The sequence below is a fragment of the Theropithecus gelada genome, chromosome 2, assembly GCF_003255815.1.
Source record: "Theropithecus gelada isolate Dixy chromosome 2, Tgel_1.0, whole genome shotgun sequence".
Classification (NCBI taxonomy): domain Eukaryota; kingdom Metazoa; phylum Chordata; class Mammalia; order Primates; family Cercopithecidae; genus Theropithecus; species Theropithecus gelada.
In genome coordinates this window covers 111,275,993-111,303,491 of record NC_037669.1, presented here as the reverse complement: position 1 = coordinate 111,303,491, position 27,499 = coordinate 111,275,993, and the positions used below count along the sequence as shown (strand labels likewise).

The window sequence follows — 27,499 nt, the reverse complement described above, 5'->3', positions numbered from 1 at the left end:
GACTCACTCAGTGGAAAGGGTAAAACAGGGTCTCCTGACTGGAAGAAAACAGACCTAGATGAGATTGGTAAACTGCTGAAATGGGAAATAACGGAAGTTTACTAGCTAAATGCTGTGGCCCCTCAGGTTTTCTCTAGAAATCAGCCCCCAAACTGGCAGCCAGTTTATACACTTCATGGAGGAAAGTGGAAGATGGAAAAAAGGAAGAAAGGCAGAAAGGCAGATGGGCAAACACAGGAGAGCTTCCTCAGTTAATGGCCAGCCAGATCACCCTTCAGGGAGGCCTAGAGTCAGCACGCCAGCCATGTGCTCAGAGCTTCGAATGGTTTTAGTGCCTCACTCTTAAGTATGAATAAGAGCTAACACTTTTAAGGAAATACTCTAAAAATAAGGACAGGAAACCCCAAAAATGAAGAAAAAAAAAACGAAAAAAACTTGGCAACACAAAAGCTATGCTTGAAGAAGAAACTTGAAAAAAATTTTTTTCACTAATAAGCTCAGAGAAACACAAGACTTCATTTATGAATAAAAGTGTAGGGAGACCCCCTGAAACTATTGCTACAGAATAAAAGATGAAATGCTCCTGTGATTATTGTAAACACAAATTTTTTTTTTTTTTTTTTTTTTTTTTTTTTTTTGAGACGGAGTCTGGCTCTGTAGCCCAGGCTAGAGTGCCGTGGCCGGATCTCAGCTCACTGCAAGCTCCGCCTCCCGGGTTCACGCCATTCTCTGGCCTCAGCCTCCCGAGTAGCTGGGACTACAGGCGCCCGCCACCTCGCCCGGCTAATTTTTTTTTTATTTTTTAGTAGAGACGGGGTTTCACCATGTTGGCCAGGATGGTCTCGATCTCCTGACCTCGTGATCCGCCCGTCTCGGCCTCCCAAAGTGCTGGGATTACAGGCTTGAGCCACCGCGCCCGGCCGTAAATACAAAATTGCATGCAGGATTGTGTAAAGACAATGCCAGGTGGGACTGCCAGAAAGAGCCAACAGCACATGATGTGCTTCCCCCTGCAGAGAGCCTATGAATGGACGTGCAGTCAGGGAGGTTTCACATCACCAAGATTCCTATCCCAGAAAAGCAGATGTTCATAGCTCTGGGAATGGAATGCAACCCTCGTGGAGAGCCTATAAACGGATGCATGGGGAGCACCTGTCCATACAGATAAGATAGGGCTATGAACGCCCTCATCTTGCCATGGTTCTTCTAGGCCTCTTTAGGGTTAAGGCATACTCCCTTCTGGGAATTTCTGGTCTACCCAGTTGTCTAGCTTCACGTCTTCTTTCTACGGATTGTTTGTAACCAGCTTTTGCTGTAACTGTTACTGCTGATTAATATCTTGCTAATCATAGGTTATGGAAAGACTTTCTGTTTTAAGGCTCTGTTAGAAATTACTGATGCACACACTATATTGTAAATTATCTCTGTATACTGGACTTCTGCATACAGATGTTATGTTAAAGAACTACTTCATCCCCATGTGACCATCTCACCATCATCAAATGACCCTAAATCCCTCACTAACCTACCCCTGCCCTCACTAAACTTAATAATAAAATGCTGGTATATCCAGTGCATTGTTGGCACCGCGGGACCGGAAGGCGGTGAGCCCCCAGACCCGGCTTTCACTATCTTGTGTGTGCCTATTATTTCTCGACCTGCCGATCCACCTGGGAACAAAGAGAGAGCCCCGTTACATTGCGGGCTGCCGGCCAGATCCTGCAATATAAAAGAATGGGTGCCACCAAAAAAAAAAAAGAAAAAAAAGAAAAAAAAGAAAAAAGAAAAACCCAGAACAAAATAGCTCTTAAGTTAAAAAGATGGCAGTGAAAATGAAAACCAAAACTTAACAGAAGGGTTGAAACCCGAGGTGAGGTTTCCTTCCAGAAGATAAAGCAAAAAAGATGGAAAATTTAAAAAATACAATTAAAAAGTCAGGCCAGGCACAGTGGCTCATGCCTGTAATCCCAGCACTTTGGGAGGCTGAGGCGGGCAGATCACCTGAGGTCAGGAGTTCAAGACCAGCCTGGCCAACATGGTGAAACCCGTCACTACTAAAAATACAAAAACTAGCCAGGCATGGTGGTGCGTGCTTGTAATCCCAGCTAGTCTACTCAGGAGGCTGAGGCAGGAGAATTGCTGGAACCTGGGAGGCAGAGGCTGCAGTGAGCCAAGATCACACCACTGCACTCCAGCCTGGGCAACAGAGCAAGACTCCATTTCAAAAAAAAAAAGAAAAATTCTTAAAAACAAAAAAAAGAAGTCAAAGGATCAGTCCAGGAAGCCCATTATCAACATAATGGGAGATCTAGAAAAAGGGAATAATGATAATGGAGAAGAAATAAAATTCAACAAGCCCCCACCCCCAAGTGTCCCTATTCTATAAGGCAATCAGTTTCCAGATCAAAAAGGCGCACTAAATACCCAGCACAATGAAAATGGATCTGCTCCAAGACATATCAAAAGTGGCAGAAAGTGTGAAGATTCATTAGTGAGAAGCACATCAAAACTAAGACTATAAACCAAAAAATTAACTCTAGAAATTACAAAAAAAGCCGCATGGCAAAAGAAGTCATAACACGTCTCATGGCTCAGCAACAAATGACTTTTTAAAAAGTCGGAATTATGTAAACAGTGAATGTGGCTCTAAACAAAATCTATCATATGGGAAAAAATTGGTGGGGAAGAATGTGGCTATGGTGGGAGCAGCTTAAAACCAAACCCTTATCATCCATGATAATAGGTCAACAACAGATAACACCTAATTTTTTTTTTAAACAAGTAACAGCAATACAGGCATGTTATTTAGAGATACGTAAGTAAGCCAGGTGAGGTGATTCAAGCCTGTAATCCCAGCTACTCCAGAGGTTGAGGCAGGAAGAAACCAGCCTTAGCAGCATAAAGAGATCCTGTCCAAACAAAACAAAACAAAGGTGGAGAGGGAGAGGAGGAGTAGTTAATGACTAAATGTAGTTACTTTGCAGAAACTATGGGTTGGGAATGAAGCAATGCTGTGTTTTGGTAACAAGCTATATAGGACAATTGGATTCCTTTAAGTATAATTTTGATTTTTAAAAAGTTAAAAATTACTCTGTGTGACTTGTTATTAATGACAGTCCCCAGTATGACTTAATGTGTATTGTCATCTTGTGGAAGCTGCAGAGGAGGACTCAGGGTGTGGGGCTAAGGGAAGTGACAAGTGTATGTCCTGTCCCATACAAGATCTGCTTCAGAAGGAAGAAAACGAGCAGTTACAATGTTTCCTGTCAGGTGATAAGAAAAGTGTGATTTCTAAAATACCACACTGAATCACATTCACTATCCATCTTTAACTTTGAAGTCTATGAAACAAGAAAATATTACAGACTTCAGTGTGATTCTTCAGAAAGCAAAAGTGTAAATATGGCTTATGGATTATAACCACAAACAAAGGGTAACAACAAAGAACATGATGAGAAGCATTGGGTTACCACTTCCCACAACTCCAAGATGTCCATGGAGGCCTAGAACACAACTGACGGGAACCTCTTCACACTTCCTGAAAATCAGAACCTAATGTGGATTGATTTACTAACCTGCACGATCTCCTTTTAGCGTGTCCCATACGTTACAATTAAAGTCATCGTAACCAGCCAACAAGAGACGCCCACTTTTTGAGAAGGCTACGGAAGTGATTCCACAGATGATATTGTCATGAGAATACAATAATAACTCTTGATCTGCACGAAGGTCAAAGAGCCGGCAAGTGGCATCATCAGAGCCAGTGGCGAAGGCATATCCATTTGGGAAAAACTAGACAGGAGAGTAACAAACATTTATTCTACAGATGTATGCAAAATCATAGGAGGCAGTGTAATAATAGACAAATCTAGACTAACATTCCAACTTGGCTACTTACCAGGTGAGCGATGTTGGGCACTAAAGATTCTTAAATATTCTGAGCCTTAGATTCCATTTCAAAGTGTTGGTTAGGATTGAATTAAATAACATATGCAAAGTATATAGCCTATTGTTCAGAACACAGCAAGTATTCAACAAATACTGGCTCTGGTTCTCCATATGTCATACTGAAACATTTAAGGTAAGTACTAATATTTATAGAATATATATGTGTGTGTGTGTGTGTGTGTGTGTGTGTGTGTGTGGCTACCGCAGAACGAGCGGCAAGGAGATAAAAGGTCCACAATCCTCATAGGGTTATAAGGACCCCTTAGGACAGTTCTTTTTCAGAATTCAGAATTTTTCAGATTTTAGAAAGGTAATATACTGCATATTTGGTAAAACCCAAATATGGTGCAATGTACAATACACTATCAAGTCAACATTATTAAACAACACTATTCAGATCCTCAGTATCTTATTTCGTACCTTCTTAGGGTATCAGCATTTCCAAGTTGTCTACTAAAGTCTCCTACACAATGGTGTTTTGGGTCCTTGAATTTTTAATGGCTTTTGTTTTATGAATTTCGATGCTGTGGTGTCACTACTGTCCGTTTTATTAAGATAAAACTTCTCTCATCTTATAGTTTTTGGTCCAATTCTACTTCGGTTAATAGTAATATAGTAATATTACTGCAGATTTCCTTCCAGTTTATGACTTACCCACTCTCTCATTGTTACATTTAGCCTTCCCGGGTCATTTTTGCTTTAGGTGTGTTTCTTGCAAACAACATGGTAGTTCAGTTTATTCCATATCTTTCAATAGCAGTCATCATTTATGTGTAATGCCTTATGTGATTATTCTTGGGCCTTAATATCTTATCCTATATTCTATTTAGTGTATTTTCTCCCTACATCATGGCTATGATCTCTGATACAGTATTTCTCCCTTAACACTTGGCAGATATTCTTCAGGAGCCTTCCAGCAGTGTCTATTGTGAAAAAGTATGAGGTTAGCTTGGTTTTTAATCTCTCATATCTAGGTAATCTGCGTTTTCATCTTGAATTTTCTTCCATCTTCTGATACTCTAAATTCAACAGGACATGTTGGTTTTTCTTAATTACTTTTCTTTGTTATTTTTGAGATGGAGTCTTGCTCTGTCGCCCAGGCTAGAGTGCAGTGGTGCAATCTCAGCTCACTACAACTTCTGCCTCCTGGGTTCAAGTAATTCTCCTGCCTCAGTCTCCTCAGTAGCTGGGATTACAGGCATGTACCACAACGCCTGGCTAACTTTTTTGCATTTTTAGTAGAGACAGGGTTTCATTATGTTGGCCAGGGTGGTCTTGAACTCCTGGCCTCAAGTGATCTGCCTGCCTCAGCCTCCCAAAGTGCTGAGATTACAGGCATAAGCCACAGCGCCTGGCCCCTCTTTTAATTACTTTTTAAAAACTACTTCATAAGACCCTTAGACCTTCAACTCAATGTTTTTCTTCAACTACGATATTTTTTTTTTTTTTGAGACGGAGTCTGGCTCTGTCACCCAGGCTGGAGTGCAGTGGCCGGATCTCAGCTCACTGCAAGCTCCGCCTCCGGGGTTTACGCCATTCTCCTACCTCAGCCTCCCGAGTAGCTGGGACTACAGGCGCCCGCCAACTCGCCCAGCTAGTTTTTTTTGCATTTTTTAGTAGAGACGGGGTTTCACTGTGTTAGCCAGGATGGTCTCGATCTCCTGACCTTGTGATTCACCCGTCTCGGCCTCCCAAAGTGCTGGGATTACAGGCTTGAGCCACCGCGCCCGGCCACTAAGGTATTTTTTAAAAAATTACTTCTTGGCTATCCTTCTGCTTCCAGCCAAAACAGAGTAATAATGATTGGATTTGCTCCACACTTTAAAGAACTAAAAACAACTGGACAAAAATATATAAAACATGGTTCTAAAAACATTGGATATCAGTCAACGAAGGAGTGTGCCTCTGAGAAACAATAAATAAAAGAGGCCGGGTGTGGTGGCTCACACCTGTAATCCCAGCACTTTGGGAGGCTGAGGTGGGCAGATCACCTGAGGTCAGGAGTTCAAGACCAGCCTGCCCAACATAGTGAAACCCCATCTCCACCAAAAATATAAAAATTAGCACAGTGTGGTGGCAGGTGCCTGCAGTCCCAGCTACTTGGGAGGTTGAGGCAGGAGAATCCCTTGAACCCGGGAGGCGGAGGTTGCAGTGAGCCGAGATCACGCCACTGTACTCCAGCCTGGGTGAAAGAATGAGACTCTGTCTCAAAATAAGTAAGTAAATAAATAAATAATTCCTACAACTGCTCCATCTTACTACCTTACTATGAAAGTTTACAGGTCGTGGTGAAGGGAAGAGAAACGCAGCTGGAGCCCACTGGCCTCCCTAAGTTGAGGAGACAGCACTGGGAATCCAAGAGGCCCACAGCAGCTAGAGTTCACAGAGAGTGTCGGAGAGGGCAAAGTTTGGCAAAGAGAAAACTCCAGAGGCATGTGGAGGGCCTCTTTTAGGTATTCAACTGAGTACCGATCAGCAGAGTCGTGTGAGAAAACTAATCAAGCAGAAAAGAAACACCCAAAAGATTAGAGGAAACAAACCCTGGTGCATACATAGGATGAGAATGATGCCTATCCCCTCCAGCCAGAGGGAAAACCTCATAATACACAGGAAAAACCTCATAATTTATAGGGAAGAGGGTTTGTAAGTCTTTTGCCTCACCAGTGGGGCAAAATTAAGCACACACAGTGTGACTCTGGTCCCATCTAACAAAACTTACATGCAAACCCTGTAATGATCAAATCATTTCCAAGTAACTTAACTTGGCCAGTCTGATTTTAGCTATGCCTCAGAGCAAACCTAAACAATATTTTTATGAATATAGAATTATCTAGCATGCAACAAGGTAAAATTCACAATGTCTGGTATCTAACAAAAATTCACCAGACATGCAAAAAAGCAAGAAAATATGACCTATAATTAGGAGAAAAATTAATCAGCTGAAAAAAACAGAAAAAGTCACAGAAGATAAAATTAATAGACAAGGACAATGACAGTGTCTGGGATGAAAAGTGCACTGGATGGGATCATGGCCGATTAGATACTACAGAAGAGAAAAGACGCATGAAGGCAAAGCAGTAGGAACCATCCAAAGTAAAATACAGAAAGAAAAATATCCTGAACAATAAAATGAACAGAACATGAGGGAGCTCCGGGAAAACTTCAAGTAGTTTAATGTCTCTGTAACTTAAAGTCTCCAAAGGAAGGAAGAGAGGACGCAGAAAAAAAATCTGATTGGGGCCGGGGTGCAGTGGCTCACGCCTTTAATCCCAGCACTTTGGGAGGCCGAAGCGGGCGGATCACCTGAGGTCAGGAGTTTGAGACCAGCCTGGCCAACATAATAAAACCCCACCTCCACGAAAAATACAAAAAATTAGCCAGGCATGGTGGTGTGTGCCTGCAGTCCCAGCTACTCAGGAGGATGAGGCAAGAGAATTGTTTGAACCCGGGAGGTGGAGGTTGCTGAGAACCCAGGAGGTGGAGGTTGTAGTGAGCCAAGATCGTGCAACTGCACTCCAGCCTGGCTGACAGAGAGAGTCGGTCAAAAGAAAGGAAAGAAAGAAAAGAAAGAAAGAAATTCATAGATCCAAACACAAGAAACACGAAGAAGGGCCAGGCATGGTGGCTCACTCCTGAAATTCGAGCACTTTGGGAGGCTAAGACAAAAGATCACTTCAGCCCAGGAGTTCGAGACCAGCCTGGGCAACATGGCAAGACCCTATCTCTGCAAAAAATACACACACACACATACACACATACACACACACACACACATACACACACACACACATACACACACACACACAAATAGCCAGGCACGGTGGCATGCACCTGTATACCCAGCTACTTGGGCCCAGGGAAGTTGAGGCTGCAGTGAGCCATGATTGCACCACTGCACTCCAGCCTGGGTGACAGAGTGAAACCCAGTCTTTAAAAAAAAAAAAAAAAATTATGGCTTTAAGTTCCAATATTAGAAATTTTAAAAAGTTCCGAATCAATGACATCAGCTTCTATCTTAAAAAGTTCCAAATCAATGACATCAGCTTCTATCTTAAAAAACTAGAAAAAAGTCCGGGCGCAGTGGCTCATGCCTGTAATCCCAGCACTTTGGGAGGCCGAGGTGGGCAGATCACCTGAGGTCAGGAGTTTGAGACCAGCCTGACCACAGGGAGAAACCCTGTCTCTACTAAAAATTCAAAAATTAGCGAGCATGGTGGCGTGCACCTGTAGTCCCAGTTACCTGGGAGGGTGAGGCAGGAGAATCACTTGAACCTGGGAGGCAGAGGTTGTGGTGAGCTCACATTGCGCCATTGCACTCCAACCTGGGCAACAAGAGTGAAACTCCGTCTCAAAAAAAAAAAAAGAAAAGAAAAAGAAAAAAAGAAAAAAAAAAACTAGAAAAAGAAAAGCAAATGAAGCCCAAGTGATCAGTTTGGCTTTGTTTCCCCACCCAAATCTCATCTTGAATTGTAATCCCCAAATCCCCAAGTGTTGTGAGGGAGCCGGTGGGAGGTAACTGAATCATGGAGGTGGGCTCCCTGAAGGCTGTTCTTGCCATAGTGAGTTCTCACGAGATCTGATGGTTTACAAGGGGCTTCCCCCTTCGCACTCATTCTCTCCCCTGCCACCCTGTGGAGAGGTGCCTTCCACCACGATTGTAAGTTTCCTGAGGCCTCCCCAGCCATGCAGAACTGTGAGTCTATTAAACCTCTTTTCTTTATAAATTACCCCGTGTCAGGTATTTCTTCATAGCAGTGTGAGAACGAACTAATACACCACGGAAGCAGTAGAAAAGAAATAATAAAGATGAGAGTGAAAGATCAATGAAACAGAAAAACAGCAGAGTATCATTCAGAACAAAAGCTGGTACTCTGAGCAGATAGTTGATTGATAGATAGGTATAGATATAGATAAAATAAAAAAACTTCTAGCCAGATATATTTATTGCTAAGGCTGCAATAGCAAAGCACCACAAGCTGGCTGGCTTAAACAAAAGGAATGTATTGTCTCACAGTTCTGGAGGCTAGAAGCTTGAAACCAAGATATCTGAGGGCTGTGAAAGAAAGATCTGTAATCTTCTCTCTGTCCTGTAGATGACTGTCTTCTCCTGTGTCTCTTCACATCATCTTCCCTCTATGCTTGTCTGTCTCCAAATTTCCCCCTTTTATAAGGACAATAGTCACGCTGGATTAGTGTCATCCAATCCATTATGACCTCATTTTAACCAATTATATCTGGACCAACCTTATTTTCAAATAAGGTCACAGTCTGAGGTCCTGGGCTTTAAGACTTCAACACATAAATTTTAGATGGGCACAATTCAACCTACAGTCCTAGACTATCAGGAAAAAAGTAAAACACAAATTACCAACATCATACGTGAGAGCAGGATATCCTTTAAACTCTACAGATATCAAAAATAATTACGGGAGTATAATAAACAGCTACAAGCCAATAAATATGACAATGGAGATGATATAGATAAAATCTTTGAAAGTTCACTCAAAAAGAAATGGATAACCTAAAAACCCTATAACTAATATGATACCACATTATAAACTGTAAATATATACAATTTAATTTGCCAATTATACCTTAAAAAAGTGGGGGCTGGGGAGGAAAAAAGCCTTGATCTATGATAGAAATAACTGAATCTGGCACTGAGTTAATGAAAATAATAATCACAGTTCACAATTATTAACAGTATCTTTACTGCTGAGAGACACCTAGAGGCCCCATAAATATAGAGTCAAATGGAAAGTTTCAGCAACTCAATCAGTGAATATATGGGGCTCAGCCACAAATGAAACTATTACGGTTTGATTTCTAAGCCTAACATTCTAAACAGTGTGAGAAATGTCACTGTTGAAATCCTCACTGAATATAATTTGAAAGTAAAAATATAATAAAGTTGGTCATAATTTCATAGGAAAAAAGGAAAACTGTTATATATACAGTATCTTTGTTTGAACCATTTTATTCCAAATGGAAGGCTTCTATATTTACTTATAGTTTTAAAAGATGGTACTAATGTTTTGACTTAAATAAAAAAAAAAAAAGAAAATCAATGTAAACACACCATTTTAACTGGTTGGAAAAAACCACACGAACACCTCACTAGATGGAGAAAAATTATTTGACGAAAATTCCACACTCATTCCTGATAAAGAATTTAGCAAATTATGAGAGAACATCTCAATGTGATAAAAGTAATGGGCCGAGAGATAGAGAGGGTTAAAGTTTGCTGCTCTAAAACTCTATTATTCTAACCAGGTTGGCCTAAGGCGAAGAGGTGGGGATGAGGTAAGCACAGCATTTACTTTCTCTGATGTTTTCTACAAAATCATGTAAAACAAAAATGACTCTCAGTAAGTGCACGATAAAGAAAAGCTAATTTTTTCCCCAAAAATGTCTTGTTACAAAATTAGAATGTTTCTCATACATTAAAATCCTTGGCAATTATGGTACTTTTGGACACTCTAGTCATATGTGATCTGCTTAGGTAACCTAACTCAAGCAGTATCCTACCTTCTTTTAACACCCCTCCCCATCAATTCTGACTATTTCATAATCATTTTGATTGTCATTCAAAATGTTATTTTCACTTTATCCTAATTTACAGACACCTATGACTAGCTTATCCTCTTATATACTGAGTACTTTTTACCTGGCTTAATCTATTTATGGTTATCTGTTTAGGTAGTTTTATAAAATATGAAGTAGCTTATAAATAATTGATACCAGCGAGGCATGGTAGCTCATGCCTCGTAATCCCAGCACTTTGGGAGGCTGAGGTGGGAGGACCGCTGAGCCCAGGAGTTCAAGAGCAGCCTGGGCAACATAATGAGACTCTGCCTCTACCAAAGATTTAAAAAAAAACAAAAAAAAACCCAGCCAGCTGTGGTGGTGAGTGCCTGCAGTCCCAGTACTCCTGAGGTTGAGGCAGGAAGATCACTTGAGCCTAGGAGTTCAAGGCTGCTGTGAGATATGACCATGCCACTGCCCTGTAGCCTGGGCAACCAAGTGAGACCCTGTCTCTAAATAATAATTATTATTATTATTTATACCATTTACTGAGCATCTAATACCTAATTTAGTCTCCACACCATTCTCTGATGTAGGTGGTATTATCTCTATTTTAAAAACTGAAGAATCTTAGGTTCACGAAGATTAGACAGCATGACTAGCGTCACACAGGTGCCTGACGGCAGCAGAACTAAGATTAGTCCCGGGCTGCACTGCCTTCAAAAGCTATACTCCACACTCATCAGCTGCTGTTTTCATCCTTATTGTTCTCTCTGAGTTGTTCGCTTTGGTCCCAGAGATACGACACTTTTTTCTCATTGTCAGAACATCCATGATCTCCTTGCTTACTCATGATAATCCCTCCCTCTACTTTGGAAAAAAAAAAAAAAAAGCGATATTCACCAGCAATTAAAAACCTAGGTTGCCAGGAACAATGGCTCATGCCTGCAATCCCAACACTTTGGGAGGCTGAGGCAGGAGGATTGCTTCAGCTCAGGAGTTCGAGACCGGCCTGGACAACATGGCAAAACTCCATCTCTATAAAAAAATACAAAAATTGGCCGTGTATGGTGGTGTGTGCCTGTAATCCTAGCTACCAGGAGACTTAGGTGGGAGGATTGCTTGAGCCCAAGAGGTCGAGGCCGCAGTGAGCCATGACTGTGCCGTTGTAATCCAGCCTGGATGACAGAGCAAGACTGTCTCAAAAAATCAAACAACAACAACAACAACAAAATCCAACAATAATAAAAACGATCTAGGACTACGAATTGAAGCTTTCTTTTTTAAAAAATCAAAAACGCTTATTACTTGGAGATTCAAAGTTATAAGAGCACATTATTTATAAGAATCCTTGAAGGCAATTTGTTGTTAAAATCATGCCACAGAGCTCAATATTTTAAATGCATAATAAATTTTCTCTGGAAATGCTATTCACTTACACTGACAGCATTAATATCTGAGACATGTCCCGTGAAAGACTGTCTACACATTCCATCTCGAATATCCCATAATTTGGAAGAGGCATCACAAGCACCAGAAACAAAAGTCCTCATGTCAGGACTCAGAGAAAGACTCATCACATCTCCAGAATGCCCAGTGAATGTGGTGGTCTGCTGGGCAGTTTCAATGTCCCATAAAGCACTGTAATTAAAAATAAAATACAACACTTAATGACAATGACCTCTTCTTATGTCAGTTCCTGCTACCACCCTCACACCCATAATCAGTGTGCTTTTGAAATAAACTTACCAAGTTGTGTCTCCTGAACTTGTAACAATTTGGCTGTCATCTAAAAAACGACAGCAGGACAAGTACCCTACAGCATAAAGAGTAGCAAATTTTAGGTTATCACTGATTGAATAACTCAGCTACCATATGAAATAGCAATACATATTGTTAAAAATAGAATACTTGGGCAACAACATAGTTCTACTTTTAGTTACTTCAAATCCTACAGTCTATAAATTAAATGTTATCAACAAACCATTCTTAGGCATTTACTGTGTTAATGACATTGTGCTGGGTACTCTGAAAGCTACCAAACTGAGCAAGACACAGCCCCTGCCACCTAAGACAATTACCTTGGGAAGAACTATAATCTATGGCCGACTGTGTTAAGCACCCTGGAGAAATACTTTTAAAATACTGTGAGAGGACGCCTCTGGGCGCACCGCCTGTGAGTTAGCCCTGCTCTGCAAGGAGCGGTTAAAAAAATTTTTTTTCAAATAAAAAATATTAAAAAAAAAAATATCGTGAGAAATCAAAAGAACAACAGTGAAGACTTTATGAAAGATGTGGCATTTGAATGCTCAGCATTCATCAGTGTTTCAAAATATGGAAATGTCAGGAAAACACCATTCTAGAGATTTTGTAAAAGCAAGGTCAAACAGTATGGTTAAAAATTCAGATGGATGGATACCAGATCAGTGGCAATAAATTCCTAATTAACACCATTAACCCAATACTACACTACTGAACTATGATGGGCACACTGGCAAACAAAGCAATACACTATCATGGTGAAAAGTATTTCACTAACGCACCTTAATGCATACTCTCAACTATATAATTGAGTACAGATGCCACAATCCCAGAATGGTTACATGGCAGCAGAAAATGGAGAACATTTTATTTGCTTTATTTTTCATGAGTTTGAATTTTGTGCCATAAACTTATCATTTTTACAAAAACAATACAGCTACTTTTGAAAGAAAAACAAAATTATGATTGTTTGTCTGACTATAAAAAGTTAATGTTTCCTTTGGTTCATAATAATTTCTATTCCCACCCGATTAATCCTCATCCTTTAGCCAGCCGAGCACAATCTGTTATTTGTCCTTGATCAGCACATTCGACACAAGGAATCACGTGTGGTGGGAAAGACTATTTAGGGAAGCTCACCTGTGTGACCCGGCAACTCTCGGCTCACTCTCACGTTTCCCTCTCTGGTCTTTAAGTTATATATAGAGCAGATGTTGTCCAAGCCTCCACAGGCAACATAATTACCAGAGGGAGCGTACGCACAGGTCATCACCCAGGAGGACCTCAAAGGAATAGCATGCATCTGTAGGGCACACACCGGTCACACCAAACTCAGATCACAAAAACCATCATCTATGGCATAAACCCATTTACAATGAAGTAAATATTACTAAAAATTAAATACATCTAAGAAAGATAAGTCAAATAAAATAATGGCTTGAGAAAGTGAACCATGAAAAAGAAAATGCTAATGCACATTAAAATGCCTATTATTTTGTATTATCAAATCATGAGTCAAAAAGTGCTCTTCTTGGAAATAATTCTCTTAATAAAGAACATAAAGAAGTTTCAATGTTAATATATTGCCATTTGAAAAATTAAGTGTAAAATGTTAAAGGTTTTAATAGAATTTTCATTTTTGTAATAGTGCTCAAAATTCCTCAAACATAACTCTGAACAAGAACTAGGGAGATAATTAGCAAGTCTCAGAGTCGATTACATGAGTCTTCTATGAAAAGATGACACTAGCATCCCTCTATTAATAGGCCCTTATTCTGGGCTCTCATTCAAACAATGGTGATAGTTTTGCATTGATCTGGTCACAACGCTATCTGCTGCCTTGTTACCCTAACACCAATAATTTGAAAGTCAGATGGAAAAAAGTAAGGTGTATGAGAATACTACGGCTAAACAGTCCATACAGGGAATCAACACATGGCAGGATTACTACTATGCTCTCACTTAACCTAAAATAATATGCTTAAAATACATTTTTTTGTTTTATGAAAATATAGTTGAAAGATAACATGCTTAATGATGATTAATAAAGAAAAACTATTATATTACAAAACTGTCTTAGCTTGCTTTAAAATCTCAATCCGGTTGAAGCTATTGTTTATTTCACAAAATGGTATTTTCAAATGTTTAATAAAAATACTAATATGTATACACAGAGTATAAAGGTCTTAAACTTATCAAAGTATTCTTGAAGCTTTTTCACTACCACTCAACAATTTCAAACTGGGGATTCCTTCCAGTGGATGTATTAGGACCATCCACAGTCTGTTACCCCCAAGAGATCTAAACAAGTTGTCATTTGCCTCCAATCTACTGTATCTTCTAAGCAGTCCAGAAGCACAAATCAATGCCTGGAGCGGGCCAAAGAAGAGCTTCACACTAGCCATCTAACTTATCCACAACTAGAAATTACAATCTCTGGGTCTTTGTCACATTAGGAAATGGGGATTTTAAAAAATCGTTTATTAGTACATGTATAATGGTACTTTTTCTAACATTCATAAATTAAATATGAGCCCTCTAGTAAAACACAAAGTCATCTTTGGAAATAAAAAAGGGTTAAACATTAAAAGCAAACACTAAGACAAAAGAGAAGAACTAGATTAAAATAAACTATAATAAATTTATCCCAAGAAGCAATTTAAGTTTGAGGTAAAAGAATAAAGGAAAGAACTGGTAAACAGCCAAACAAATATAAGGTTATTTAAAAAGAATTATGAAGAAATTCTACCTTATTTGTTGTATAGCTATCCCAAATAATTAATTTTCCATCTTGGGAAGCACTGACTAGCAGCCTAGAGGAACAAACACAAAAATAATTTGACACTTAGAGGGAAAAAACAGCTTAAATTGGTTATGCATTGCATTAATGTAGAATAATTCAGAAAAAAATACAATCTTTATAATTAAAAACTTGATACCAAAATATGTTCTTCCAACTTTTAAAAAATGTATGCTACATGCCAAAAATTTTGAACATATTTCATAAAATAAAATTTAGCAACTGACTAAAAATGTCTGGCTATGATTAAACTTTTTTGTCATAACAACATTTTAGTTATACAAGATTTGGAGGGATATTAGCTGACTGGTTTAGTACTTACTGACTTACTTAAATTTAATGACAAGAATGTACATAGTAGCCTAACAACCATATTTCATCCGATCTAAAAACACCAATTGAGAGCCTGAGACTATGACAGTACTAGAGGTACAATGCAGGATACATCTCCTGCTCTTGAGGCCTCTACCATCTGGTGAAGATAAGACATTTACTCATATTTATATTAAATCAAATAAGTAAAAACTGTCAGAAGAAGGGTATAAAATAAATACCACAGGAGAGTAAAGGAGGAACAACGGCTAGTTGAGTTAATCAAAAGAGAATGAGTCTTGAAAGAAAATGTTGAGAGCTAAAGACAGAGAAAAGACTGTATTTTAGGAGAAAGCTTTAAGATCAATGACAGGTAGAAAAACACAGTGAGTGTTTCAGAAATTGTGAGTCTTCCAGTAGTACAGAGTTTGTGAGAGAAAGGAAAAATAAGGTGAGAAAAGCAGACTGGGCTTAAACTGCAGAAAGCTTTGTTAAGCTAGAGTATGAACTCCTAAGTAATTTTAGCCACTAAATTCGTTTTGTTTGGATTTTTTTTTTTTTTTTTGAGACAGAGTCTCACTGTGTCACCCAGGCTGGAGTCCAGTGGCGCGATCTCAGCTCACTGCAACCTCTGTCTCTCAGGTTCAAGTGATTCTCCTGCCTCAGCCTCCCGAATGGCTGGCATAACAGGTGCGCACCACCACAACTGGTAAGATGGGATCTCACCATGTTGGCCAGGCTGGTCTCGAACTCTTGACCTCAAGTGATCCACCTGCTTGCCCTCCCAAAGTTCTAGGATTACAGGTATAAGCCACCACGCCCAGCCTTGTTTGGAATTTTTATTTTTCACCATGGTGTAAAATTCAAAAAATAAAAAAGGATATACAGAAAAAAATTTAAAAAGGCCCCTTCCTGGGTCTATCATCAGCCACCCAGTTATTTACCTTCCCTAGAGGTAAATAAATTTATCAGGTTCTCAGGTAGCAATCACTACAAGGTTTTACAAAAGGGAAGATCTATCTGATAGTGGCGTATAGGATGGAATCTAAAGAAAATTCTTTAGAAATCAATTGCCATCATCAGCATAAGAGTTAAGGAGAACATTAAGTAATGGACTGACAATACGATGGGTGGGAAGACTATGTGAGATAGGTTCCTGGGTGATACTTTCAGTTTTCTATGAAGATTAACAGTCTTGAGAAAATGTTTAAGGAAAGCAAGAACCATAAACACTGTTTCATGTTATTATATTTTGAATTAAAAATTTGCTTTATCAACAGGTAAACTATTTTTATCTTAAACTCCTTTAAGAAAAAGAGTAAGATATTCGGCCAGGCGCGGTAGCTCACACCTGATTAATCCCAGCACTTTGGGAGGCTGAGGCGGTTGGATCACCTGAGGGGCAGGAGTTTAAGACCAGGCTGGCTAACATGGTGAAACCCCCTCTCTACTAAAAATAGAAAAATTAGTCAGGCATGGTTGTGGATGCTGTAATCCCAGCTACTTGGGAGGCTAAGGCAGGAGAAGCCATTGAACATGGGAGGCAGAGGTTGCAGTGAGCCGATATCGCCCATTGCACTTTAGCCTGGGCAATAAGAGTGAAACCCTGTCTCAAAAAAAAAAAAAGAAAAGAAAGAAAGAAAAAGATGAAGACATTATGTCAGTTGTCAATTGTATACTTTTATGACATGTTCGATATTATTGTGGTCAAGTATCCCAATTAGAGCAACAATTGAGGCTTCTTCTACTTTACAATTTTAGTGTCTCCTGGGAGAAGAGAATAAACGTGCAACTTCTATTAAAAAACAGAAGTTTCTCGGTTTAGGCTTTTCCCATTAAGATTAACCAAATCAAAGGAACAAGTAAATCACTGTGGCAGCAGACACACCTGCTATTGCCAGACAATGGAAAAAGCACAGGCTGCACTGTAGCCTTATACACATAGTGAATGACAGTGATGAGCAATCTATGTAACTGCAGGCCAGGTGGCAGCTGTGCGTGTGCCCGTGCACCTGCAGACAGTCAGCTTGCACACTCAAGTACACACCTTTCTGTGATGGGGTCAAGGGAGTAAAAGATGTATTCAACAGAAATAACTTTGTTTGGTGTAATTTCCATTATTTGCAAATTTATGTATTAAGTACCTATAGCAATAACCAATAACTTGCACATAGAAGGTGTTGAATAAATATTTGCTTATTAACTGAAATCTCAAAGTTAATACACAGGAAAAATGCTTTGAGCATATTTAAAAAACACAGAATGTCTGCAATGTCCCACTGCAAAGAAAAGGAATCCTCTTCTAAACAGTTGTCCTGGATTCCATATTAAAAATTTTTTAACTTTTAAAGAGTCAATTAATATTCTTAGTGAAAGCAACATGTTCCTTCATCTGAGATGCATTTTGTGCAAATGCTTCATGAATATACTCTTTTTAAACGAAGAAAATGCAAATGATAGTTCTTAATGAAAATAATTCTGAGACAGTTTAAAAATGACAGGTAATGACAGGTACAAACCTGGAATCGTATCCCCAGTGCATAGCATAGATTTTAGCTAGGTGGCCCCTCAGTGTACGTCTTGTTCGCATTTGTATTCGACCCACGGAGTCCATATTTGATGTAATCTTTTGAAAGCAACAAAAATGTTATTCTTTACCTTAGTCATGGTTCATGAGACAACTTGAACTAGAAACAGTGAGGAGTGAAAAAAACAAACATAAAGTACATTTATAGTAATCGAAGAAATTTAATAGATATAATTCCACAGAGCCGTTATGGGATCAATATGTTCATGAAAATTATGATTAGTTTAAAATAATCCTACGTGCTATTATAAATAATATATATAAATATATAATAAGATTGCCTTCTGCAGACTGTTAACTAAAAATAGATAAACCTCTATGCTTTAATAAAAACCAGCCACAAATAAAAATCTAGTAGCAAATGATCACAGTAAACATTTATAATTTTAACTGTAAGAAAGCCAATTTTATATTTGTAAAGCACATAAAATACTTCCTTAATAATAATTATCAATATTAATTAAACACGAAGCCTTCCAAAGATTTTTAAAATATTAGTTTTCTTAACCCCTCTTACTATCATTCCCAACCTACGAGTTTTCACAAGGAAAAAAACCACTTAATTCGGGTATACCAAAAAGAATCAGAAACTATTTAAAAAGAAGCATAAACTATATGAATCTATATATACATATATACATACATAAATATACATAATCCTTTTTTTTTTTTTGAGACAGAGTCTTACTCTGTGTCCTAGGCTGGAATGCAGTGGTGTGATCTTGGCTCATTGTAAAATCTGCCTACCAGGTTCAAGCGATTATCCTGCCTCAGCCTACCAAGTAGCTAGGATTACAGGCAGGCACCACCAGGCCCAGCTAATTTTTTTTTCTAGTAGAGACAGGGTTTCACCATGTTGGCCAGGCTGGCCTCAAACTCCTGACCCCAAGTGATCCTCCCACCTCAGCCTCCCAAAGTACTGGGATTACAGGCGTGAGCCACCATGCTTGGCCTTGAATCTATATATATACACATATGTGTGCGTGTGTATACCTATGCATACATATATATATGTACATATATATATATAATTTTTTTTTTTTTTCTTTGAGACGGCATCTCACTCTGTCGCCCAGGCTGGAGTGCAATGGTGCAATCTTGGCTCACTGCAACCTCTGCCTCCCGGGTTCAAGTAATTCTCCTGCCTCAACCTCCCGACTAGCTGGGATTATGCCCAGATAACTTTTTGTATTTTTAGTAGACATGAGGTTTCACCATGTTGGTATAGCTGGTATATTTGTGTAGCATTTATTTTTCCATAGACATCTATTTTAACAATATATTTTAAAAAGCACTCGCACTGTATAGCATTTGGCAAATTATAAAGTGCTTTTACACAGAGATTTCATTTAACTTTTTTCAATTAAGTACTAATACAAGGATCTGTCATTTGCCTCAATGTCAAATTATTTTATGAGTTACCAAAATGAAATAAAGAAAAACAAAACTTTACCTGAACAAGCGTTGCATCATTACATGCTTTCCGAGCATCCTGAAGTAAAGAAGGATGATTATAATGCATTTAGAAACCTGTGGAATGACTACAGTGATACTTTTTTTGAAAATGTAGATTTGCTAATTTACTTTTCACTATACCACATAATCTTTAAAAAATGTTTTAACATAAAAACCATATAACCTAAATCGAACCATTTTAACCATTTTAAGGCATATAATCCAGTGGTTTTTAGTATCACGATGTTGTGTAACCATCACCACTAATTACAGAACATTTATATCACCCCAAAAAAGAAACCCCATATCTCCTAATTCCTTTTTCTCTCACAGCCCTTAACAATCACTAATTTACTTTATTTCTCTATGGATTTGCCTCTTCTGAACAAAATCTGAGAGATGTCAATAAAAATTTGAGAGACCTCAAAGTTTTCAAACTGAAAAGGATTATCAAAAGGAAGATGGTGAAGCAGAAATTAACACAAAATTAAAGACTGCAAAGAGATATTTAATAAACAAAAAAAGTTTTAAACCAAACTTAATCAGTTTTTTTTAAATTTATCAGTTAACAAATTTAGAGGATTTATACACATAGAAAAATTAGAAATGCAATTAAATCCTTTCTGCTAGACTGAAACTTTTTTCCACAAAGGTTGCAGTAGTATCCTCTTCAATTTTTTTTTTTTCCTATACAGTGTTTCAGTACTTGCATACTCCTGGGCAAGGAGAAGGCACACAATGTTTGCTGAATAAATGTCCCAAATGGACAACTTGTTCCAGTCAGCCAAGGGAAAAATGCCTGCTTCAGCTCACAGCAAACACTGGATGGCGGACATCTTTCTGGCTGCCCTTTCAACCTATTTATAACCACTTAGAATATTTCTAAGTAAGGGTGTTCACAAGCAGTGGCACAAAACATATGATTTTATTTTTTCATTCTTAGCCAAATTGTGGGTTTAAAGACCTCATCTGGTAAGGAATAATGTAGCCCACTTTCCTATAATGAAGAGTTTCCAGAAATGACAGTGATGGGCCTGGACCATGTTCCAAAAATGGTAGAGTTGAAGACCAAATTCTTAAAAAAGGTTCTTTGACTTCAAGCTTTATGAAAATGAACTATCATTGTTTAGACTATCTTTTTAAATTTAGTTAGTTGTTAAAAAAACTTGGTTGAACACTGTGTGTCAGGCACTATTCTAGGCACTAACAGACACCAAAAATCTCTGTCCTCATTGAGCTTACATTAATATTAGTAACACAATTTAAAAACTGCAAATGGAAATTACTAAACTACGGTGAAAATTGGTAACAAAAATTATCATGTTGGAACACAAGAATTCTACAAATATGTTAGCAGCAGTTATGTGCAAAATTACATTATGCAAAGATTCTATTTACACTGAGAACTCTGTCTTATGAACACTATTATCCATTATAAAACAGAATATAAGGCCAGGCATGATGGCTCATGCCTATAATCCCAGCACTTTGGGAGGCTGAGGGGGAAGCACTGCTTGAGCCCAGGAGTTTTAGACAAGCCTGGGCAAACAGTGAGACCCTATTTCTGAGAAAAAAAAAAAAAAAGAAAGCAAAACAAAACAAACCAAAAAACCAGAATATAAAGTATTCCCAATTAAAGGCTGAATTCGTACTGTCCAGCACCACAAGAAACACAAAATCTGGTAAGATCTTTGTGCAAGAGAAAGATGATACATACTTTTTTCCAAATCAAAGACATAATAATTACACAAGAAAACAAAATGTTTTCTCTATTTGCATTTTTTAAAATTTAAAACAAATAATCTACTACAATACATAGTAAATATATATTATACCATGTATTTACACCATAGTAAGGTAAAAATATAGATCATATTTCTGGATGGGAGGAGGAAGAAAGGAAAGATTTTTTTTTTTTTTTTTTTTTGAGACAGAGTCTCGCTTTGTTGCCCAGGCTGGAGTGCAGTGGCGTGATCTCGGCTCACTGCAAGCTCTGCCTCCCGGGTTCATGCCATTCTCCTGCCTCAGCCTCCAGAGTAGCTGGGACTACAGGCGCCTGCCACCACTCCTGGCTAATTTTTTTTTTTTTTATTTTTAGTAGAGACGGGGTTTCATCGTGTTAGCCAGGATGGTTTCGATCTCCTGACCTCGTGATCCACCCACCTCGGCCTCCCAAAGTGCTGGGATTACAGGTGTGAGCACCGCGCCCGGCCGGAAAGATTTTTAAATACAGTGTGACAATTAAACTAAGAAAAGTATGTAGTATTTTACATATATGTGGTTACTTGAAATCATGGGAGGAGATGATTTGGTGAGCACCTGCGCCCACGACATTGTGCTTGGGATGCTAGTGAGATATGAAGATGATTAAGACACAAAATTATCCATTTAGCTACAAACAGTAGGGGTAAACGTGCACAAGGAACTACAACACAAGGCAGACCGTGATCAGCTCTATAACAGAAGTCCAACATGCTGCACGAGTAAAAATCTGCCACTTGCTGGCAGTAGACTAAGTCCTCTATGTGTTATTTCACTTAATCCTCTGCAGAAACATATAAAGTGGGGTACTGGTACTCTTGCTTCACAGCAAAGATACTGATCATCAGTGAAGTTAAGAAACTTGGCCAGACGCGAGAGCTCACACCTGTAATCCCAACACTTTGGGAGGCCAAGGCAGGCAGATCACAAGGTCAAGAGATCGAGACCACCCTGGCCAACATAGTGAAACCCCGTTTCTACTAAAAATACAAAATTAGCTGGGCATGGTGGTGTGCGCCTGTAGACCTAGCTGCTCGGGAGGCTGAGGCAGGAGAATCGCTTGAACCTGGGAGGCAGAGGTTGCAGTGAACCGAGATCACACCACTGCACTCCAGCCCAGGTGACAGAGAGAGACTCCATCTCAATTAAAAAAAAAAAAAAAAAAAAAAAAGATAAATCCAAGTGGAGGGCTCTTGGAAGATTAGGACTCAACAGAATTAGAGCAAAATTGGCTCAGAGGTAGTATAACTCCAGGCCAAGGGAACAATTTGATAAAAGGTAACAGATGAGAAAGAGTAATGCCCGTTCAGGGAACCAGACTAGCATGGCTATAGCACAGGTCACAGGAAAGGACATTAGTAACTAAGATTGGGAGAACCCACTTTAAGTTCTAGCAAAACACACCTGGTCTGAATCCTGGATCTGTTACCTTGGCAATTTATTTAATCTCACTGAGCCTCAGCTTCCTGAACTATTAAATGAAGTAACACCATCGACTTCACAGAGTCGGTGTGAGGATGGGCATGTGGCCACGTGGTTTAGCCAATCAGCTGCTCCTGTTCAGCATCTGGAGTAAGTGACACAAAGTACAGAAGGCAGAAATTCCTTCTAGTGGGTGCAGTAACATCGAATTCAGAGACGAGCCTGCAAAGCCTTCTGTGAGTATCCCAGGCAAAACAAATCTCTCCTTTGTTCTGAAATTTGTTCAGATACCTAAGATTTCAACTCATTCAGATACCTAAGGTTTCAACTCATAATTCTTACTCACATCGAAATAATTAACTTTCTTGAATTTCTGGCAATAAGTCTGTCTGGTTATGACTTCACTCAGAATCAACACTTTTCTGGTGAATGTTCTTCATTCATCCCTATTTTTCCTAATCCTTTCTTCTCTCTTCTTGTATCATTTTTGTAGAGATTTGATTTGATTTTTGGAGACAGGGTCTTGCTCTTTTGTCCAGTTAGAATGCAGTGGTGTGTTCATGGTTCACTGCAGCCTCAAACTCCTGGACTCAAGCAATCCTCCCGCCTCCGCCTCCCGAGCAGCTGGGACTACAGGCGCAAACCACCACACACGGCTAATGTTTTTCTGTTTAATGTTTAATGAGTCTCCCTATGTTGCCCAGGCTGGTCTTGAACTCCTGGTCTCAAGCAAACCTCCCACCTCAGCCTTCCAAAGTGCTGGGACTACAGGCGTGAGCCACTGCACCCAGCCTACTCTTCACTTTTAAATTAGATAAATTCTTCAGAAACAGCTATTGCAAGAGGTTCAAACTGGGAAAAGCCGCAGCTGTGTTCCAAGTTATGAGATTCTCCCTGCTTACCCTTGTACGTTGCTTTAGCCTTTACTTTTCTCTGGGAAAAGGAGGAGGCAGCTGCCAGGCTACTCACAACTCAAAGCCTCTTTCCTCCACCCTGCTTACCACCAGGCTTCCTACAAGATGGCATGTCTATATCCTTTCATTTTTAGCTCTGCCTTCCTTGATATTTCTCAGTGCTAATGAAGCCCAAGGAAGCATCTGTTCCCATTGTTCCAAAGAAGGGACCGTGGTGCTGTCTCTTAGAGAGTGCTCCCCACGCAGACGCCTCCTCTCAGAGCATCTCCACGTGCTGCTGCTTCACTGCATTTGGCAACTCGTCCCCATCTTATTATGCTTTGAAGATCTAGTGTCTTTTAATTTTGTTAAAGATGGAGTTTGTAGTTGTTTCTTATCCTTACTGTTTTGAGTTGATTCCAAGAGTAAAAGGTGTCAGACATGTTTTGATTCTGCCACTAATAGTTTTGTTTTGTTTTTCTGAGACAGAGTCTCGCTCTGTCACCCAGGCTGGAGTGCAGCGGCACGAGCTCAGCTCATTGCAACCTCCGTCTCCAGGGATCAAGCCATTCTCCTGCCTCAGCCTCCCGAGTAGCTGGGATTATAGGTGCATGCCGCCACGCCCGGCTAATTTTTCTATTTTTAGTAGAGACGGAGTTTCACCATGTCGGCCAGGCTGGTCTTGAACTCCTGACTTCAGGTGATCCACCTGCTTCAGCCTCCCAAAGTGCTGGGATTACAGACATGAGCCACTGTGCCCAGCCTAATGATTTTCTGCAATCTAATGTACAGATTAATATTTTCCTAGTGTATTACATTGTGACACTATCTACATTATTGTTTTGTACCAAAAATCTATGATTCTCGCCATGTAAATCGAGAGAGAATTATGTCTGTCTTTCATAGAGGTCATTCTTCTACATAGGTACTTGTTTGCAATGAATTTTGAAGAGTTCTTTCGAGACATGATAAACACAAATAGACCTTAGTCCTTACTTCACATGTGAGAGAAAAAAGACCATTTCTAGCCTTTGAAATCATTTAATATAGACTGATAAATAGGCAAATTTTGTAGATTCCTGTAAATAAGTGTTAACATTTCGAAATGAAAAGGTTTTACCTGAATCTGATTCCGCAGTTGTTCTGCTTCTTGCCTCAACTGTTCCAGTTCACTCATTTTTTTAATTTGTTTACCTCAGGAGCTAATGAGTGAAAACAGCTGTTAAAAAACAGAGAACAAGAGAAAGATTCAGTTCTGTATTTACATCTTCATCTAGTTTTACAACACTGACATATAACTTCTTTTTGGACCTTCTGAAATTCAACGGAGGTAGTCAATTATTAAGGGAATTTAAAGATGCTTAGTAAATACAGATTGAGGTTATTTACTGAAGGGTTTTATATAAGAACATGATCAGACGATGGAGGAGAAATTGCAAGTTGTAGTATTCAAGGCTGAATTATGCGGAATTGGCACCAGAACGGAGTCCAGTGAGAAATATTTTACAATAGTTCAGAGGACACCAAGAGACTTCCCCACTTGGATGTCTGGATTGGCACCTCAAAGAGTACCTCAAAACTGAACCCCACCCCACCCCCAAGCCTTCCCCATCTCAGGAAATGGCAAGTCCATCCTTACTTACAATAGTTTAAGCTAAAAATCTGGGAGCAGTCCTGTTTTAATCATACCCTCCCTCATCGAATCTATTTGCAAATCACGTCAGTTATTCCTTAGAAAATTATCCAGGTTCTAACTCTGATTTCCTCCACTTCTAGTGTCTGGGTCCACACCACCATGATCATCTCTCACTGGTCTCCTTCTTACTGCCCTCGACCACTCTCTGGTCTAATTAGAGCAACTAGAGATCCTTTGAAAATACAAGTCACTTTAAATCCTCCAAAGGTTTTCCACTCCACTAAACTCTATTTTGACCCACAGAGCCCTGTATCATTACATACACACACAGACACACACACCCCCTCTGACCTCATCTATCACACTCACACTCACTCTCTTCCAGTTGTTCAAAGACCTCTCTGATGTTCCTTAAACACACTAAGCAGGCCCCAGTCTCAGTGTCTTTGCATTTGCTCCTGCCTCTGCTTGGATAGATCTTGTCCCTGATATTTTAATCCCTTGCTCCCTTATATCTGCTCAAATGCGATCTTCTCAGCGGGACCTTTGCTGATAGCACACATGCACCCAAACACGCTCCTCTTACCCTGTCTTGTTTTTCACTATAAGACTCAACACCATCAGCAAGTATTTACTTATTTGTGATCTCTTTCCTTCTGATAAGATGTAAAGGGCCGGGCGTGGTGGCTCACGCCTGTAATCCCATCACTTTGGGAGGCCGAGGTGGGTGGATCACTTGAGGCCAGGAATTCAAGACCAGCCCGGGCAACATGGTGAAACCTCGACTCTACCAAAAATACAAAAATTAGCCAGGTGTGATGGCACATGACTGTAATCCCAGTTACTCAGGAAGCTGAGGCACAAGAATTGCTTGAACCTGGGAGGTGGAGGCTGCAGTGAGCTGAGATCACACCATTGCACTCCAGCCTGGGTGACAGAGCGAGACTCTGTCTTTAAAAAAAAAAAAAAAAGGAGATGTAAAGTTCCTTGAGGCGGGGTCTCTGTTTGCTTTATTCTTTGTCGTATCCCCATCACTTAAGATACTTTGGTCTCCAGTAAATAAAGCAACCTGAAATAGCTTAACAAATATAGGAATATTCATTCTAAGGATTTAGGATGAATCAGAGAACCAGAAGACAGGAATATTACTGCCTCAAAAGGACACTAGAGGCTAGAAACTGGGAGTATTCTTTCTCTACCTGTGCTGGTCTCTTTTCTCTTCCTTGGTTTTTTTCTTTCTACAGAATGACTTTTTCTGCTCCCCTAAGTACAAAACCCAAGCTTATATCTTTTTAGGTCAAGATTGTAGCCCAAAATGACTGTCCTAAGTTCAAATTCCTATAAAAGATTGATTCCCCTCATGAGAGAGAATTTGTTTTTGGTGTCTATCCTACAATCACATCAACTATGGTAGAAATATCTGTTTATTATGTTCAGACAAAAAAAGAAAAAGAAAAAGAAACCAGCATCTATTTATTCTTTCAGAATTCACTATGTATTTATTTTGTCCAATTAAAAAATAAATGTATTGGGATTGATTGGAATGGCATTAAGGTATAAAACAGTTCCAGAAGAACTAAAATCATTCTAATATTCCATTTCCAATTTAATACTGTGGCGTATTTCTCTGTTTATCCAAAGTTTCCATCTTTTATTTATGAGTCCTAACCATTCCCTGATAAAGTTTGATTGTTTAACAATTTAGTATGCATCTCAGAGAGGGCCCGACTGGACAGATTACAGCCGGTCTGGAATACCATTCTGCTGAACTGCAGACAAGCAGCATGCAGGCTCTTTAAAGTCACAACCTTAGCTGCCCTTGCTGACCGTTCCTGAGATCCCTGGCTCAAAAGTCCTAGAACTCTGATTGATTTTGATAGCTCTTTATTTTTAGGGTCCCAAAAAATTTGGGGTAAGCAGAACTAGTTTACACCCCTCCTACTAAGTTGCTAACATACTAGAAAGAACTATCAACGGGCCTCGGAACTTTTTTAAAATTTGCAGTTATTATTATTACCATTATTGTTATTATTTGTAGAGATGGGGTTCTAGCTATATTGCCCAGGCTGGTCCTGAACTCCTGGGTTCAAGCGACCCTCCTACCCCAGCCTCCCAAAGCACCAGGACTACAGGCACGAGCCACTGAGCCCAGCCTGGGTCTCAGAACTTTTAAGCATATTAAAAATTACCTGTTACCCATCCCACTGCTGTCCTTCCCAAAGCCACACACACATACCAGTGACCTTCTAAAGCAGGAGCTACCTGTAGGAAGAGTTACTTGGGACAGACTACGATCTGTACCAAATGAATGAGAATTTCCAGGCTGAGTGCCCCTAAGGATGGAGGTACCATGAAGAGAAATGGGAAACAAAAAGCAGTTCCCTCACCACCATCACTCT

The 27,499-nt window shown here is 39.5% G+C and overlaps 1 protein-coding gene across 3 annotated transcripts in view; it reads right to left on the bottom strand.

Annotated features, from left to right (window-relative positions):
- Positions 1 to 27,499, bottom strand: part of GNB4 (G protein subunit beta 4) — a 59,275-nt gene that overhangs the window by 6,893 nt on the left and 24,883 nt on the right. For all 3 annotated transcript variants that reach the window (XM_025376889.1, XM_025376891.1, XM_025376890.1), the window contains 8 exons: positions 24,585 to 24,683; positions 19,387 to 19,425; positions 17,866 to 17,972; positions 14,984 to 15,047; positions 13,375 to 13,537; positions 12,223 to 12,289; positions 11,913 to 12,114; positions 3,576 to 3,792 (listed from right to left, as the gene is read on the bottom strand). In XM_025376889.1, the coding sequence (XP_025232674.1) occupies positions 3,576 to 3,792; positions 11,913 to 12,114; positions 12,223 to 12,289; positions 13,375 to 13,537; positions 14,984 to 15,047; positions 17,866 to 17,972; positions 19,387 to 19,425; positions 24,585 to 24,641 (916 nt within the window). In that variant the 5' untranslated portion in view covers positions 24,642 to 24,683. The remainder of the gene's footprint in view (positions 1 to 3,575; positions 3,793 to 11,912; positions 12,115 to 12,222; positions 12,290 to 13,374; positions 13,538 to 14,983; positions 15,048 to 17,865; positions 17,973 to 19,386; positions 19,426 to 24,584; positions 24,684 to 27,499) is intronic.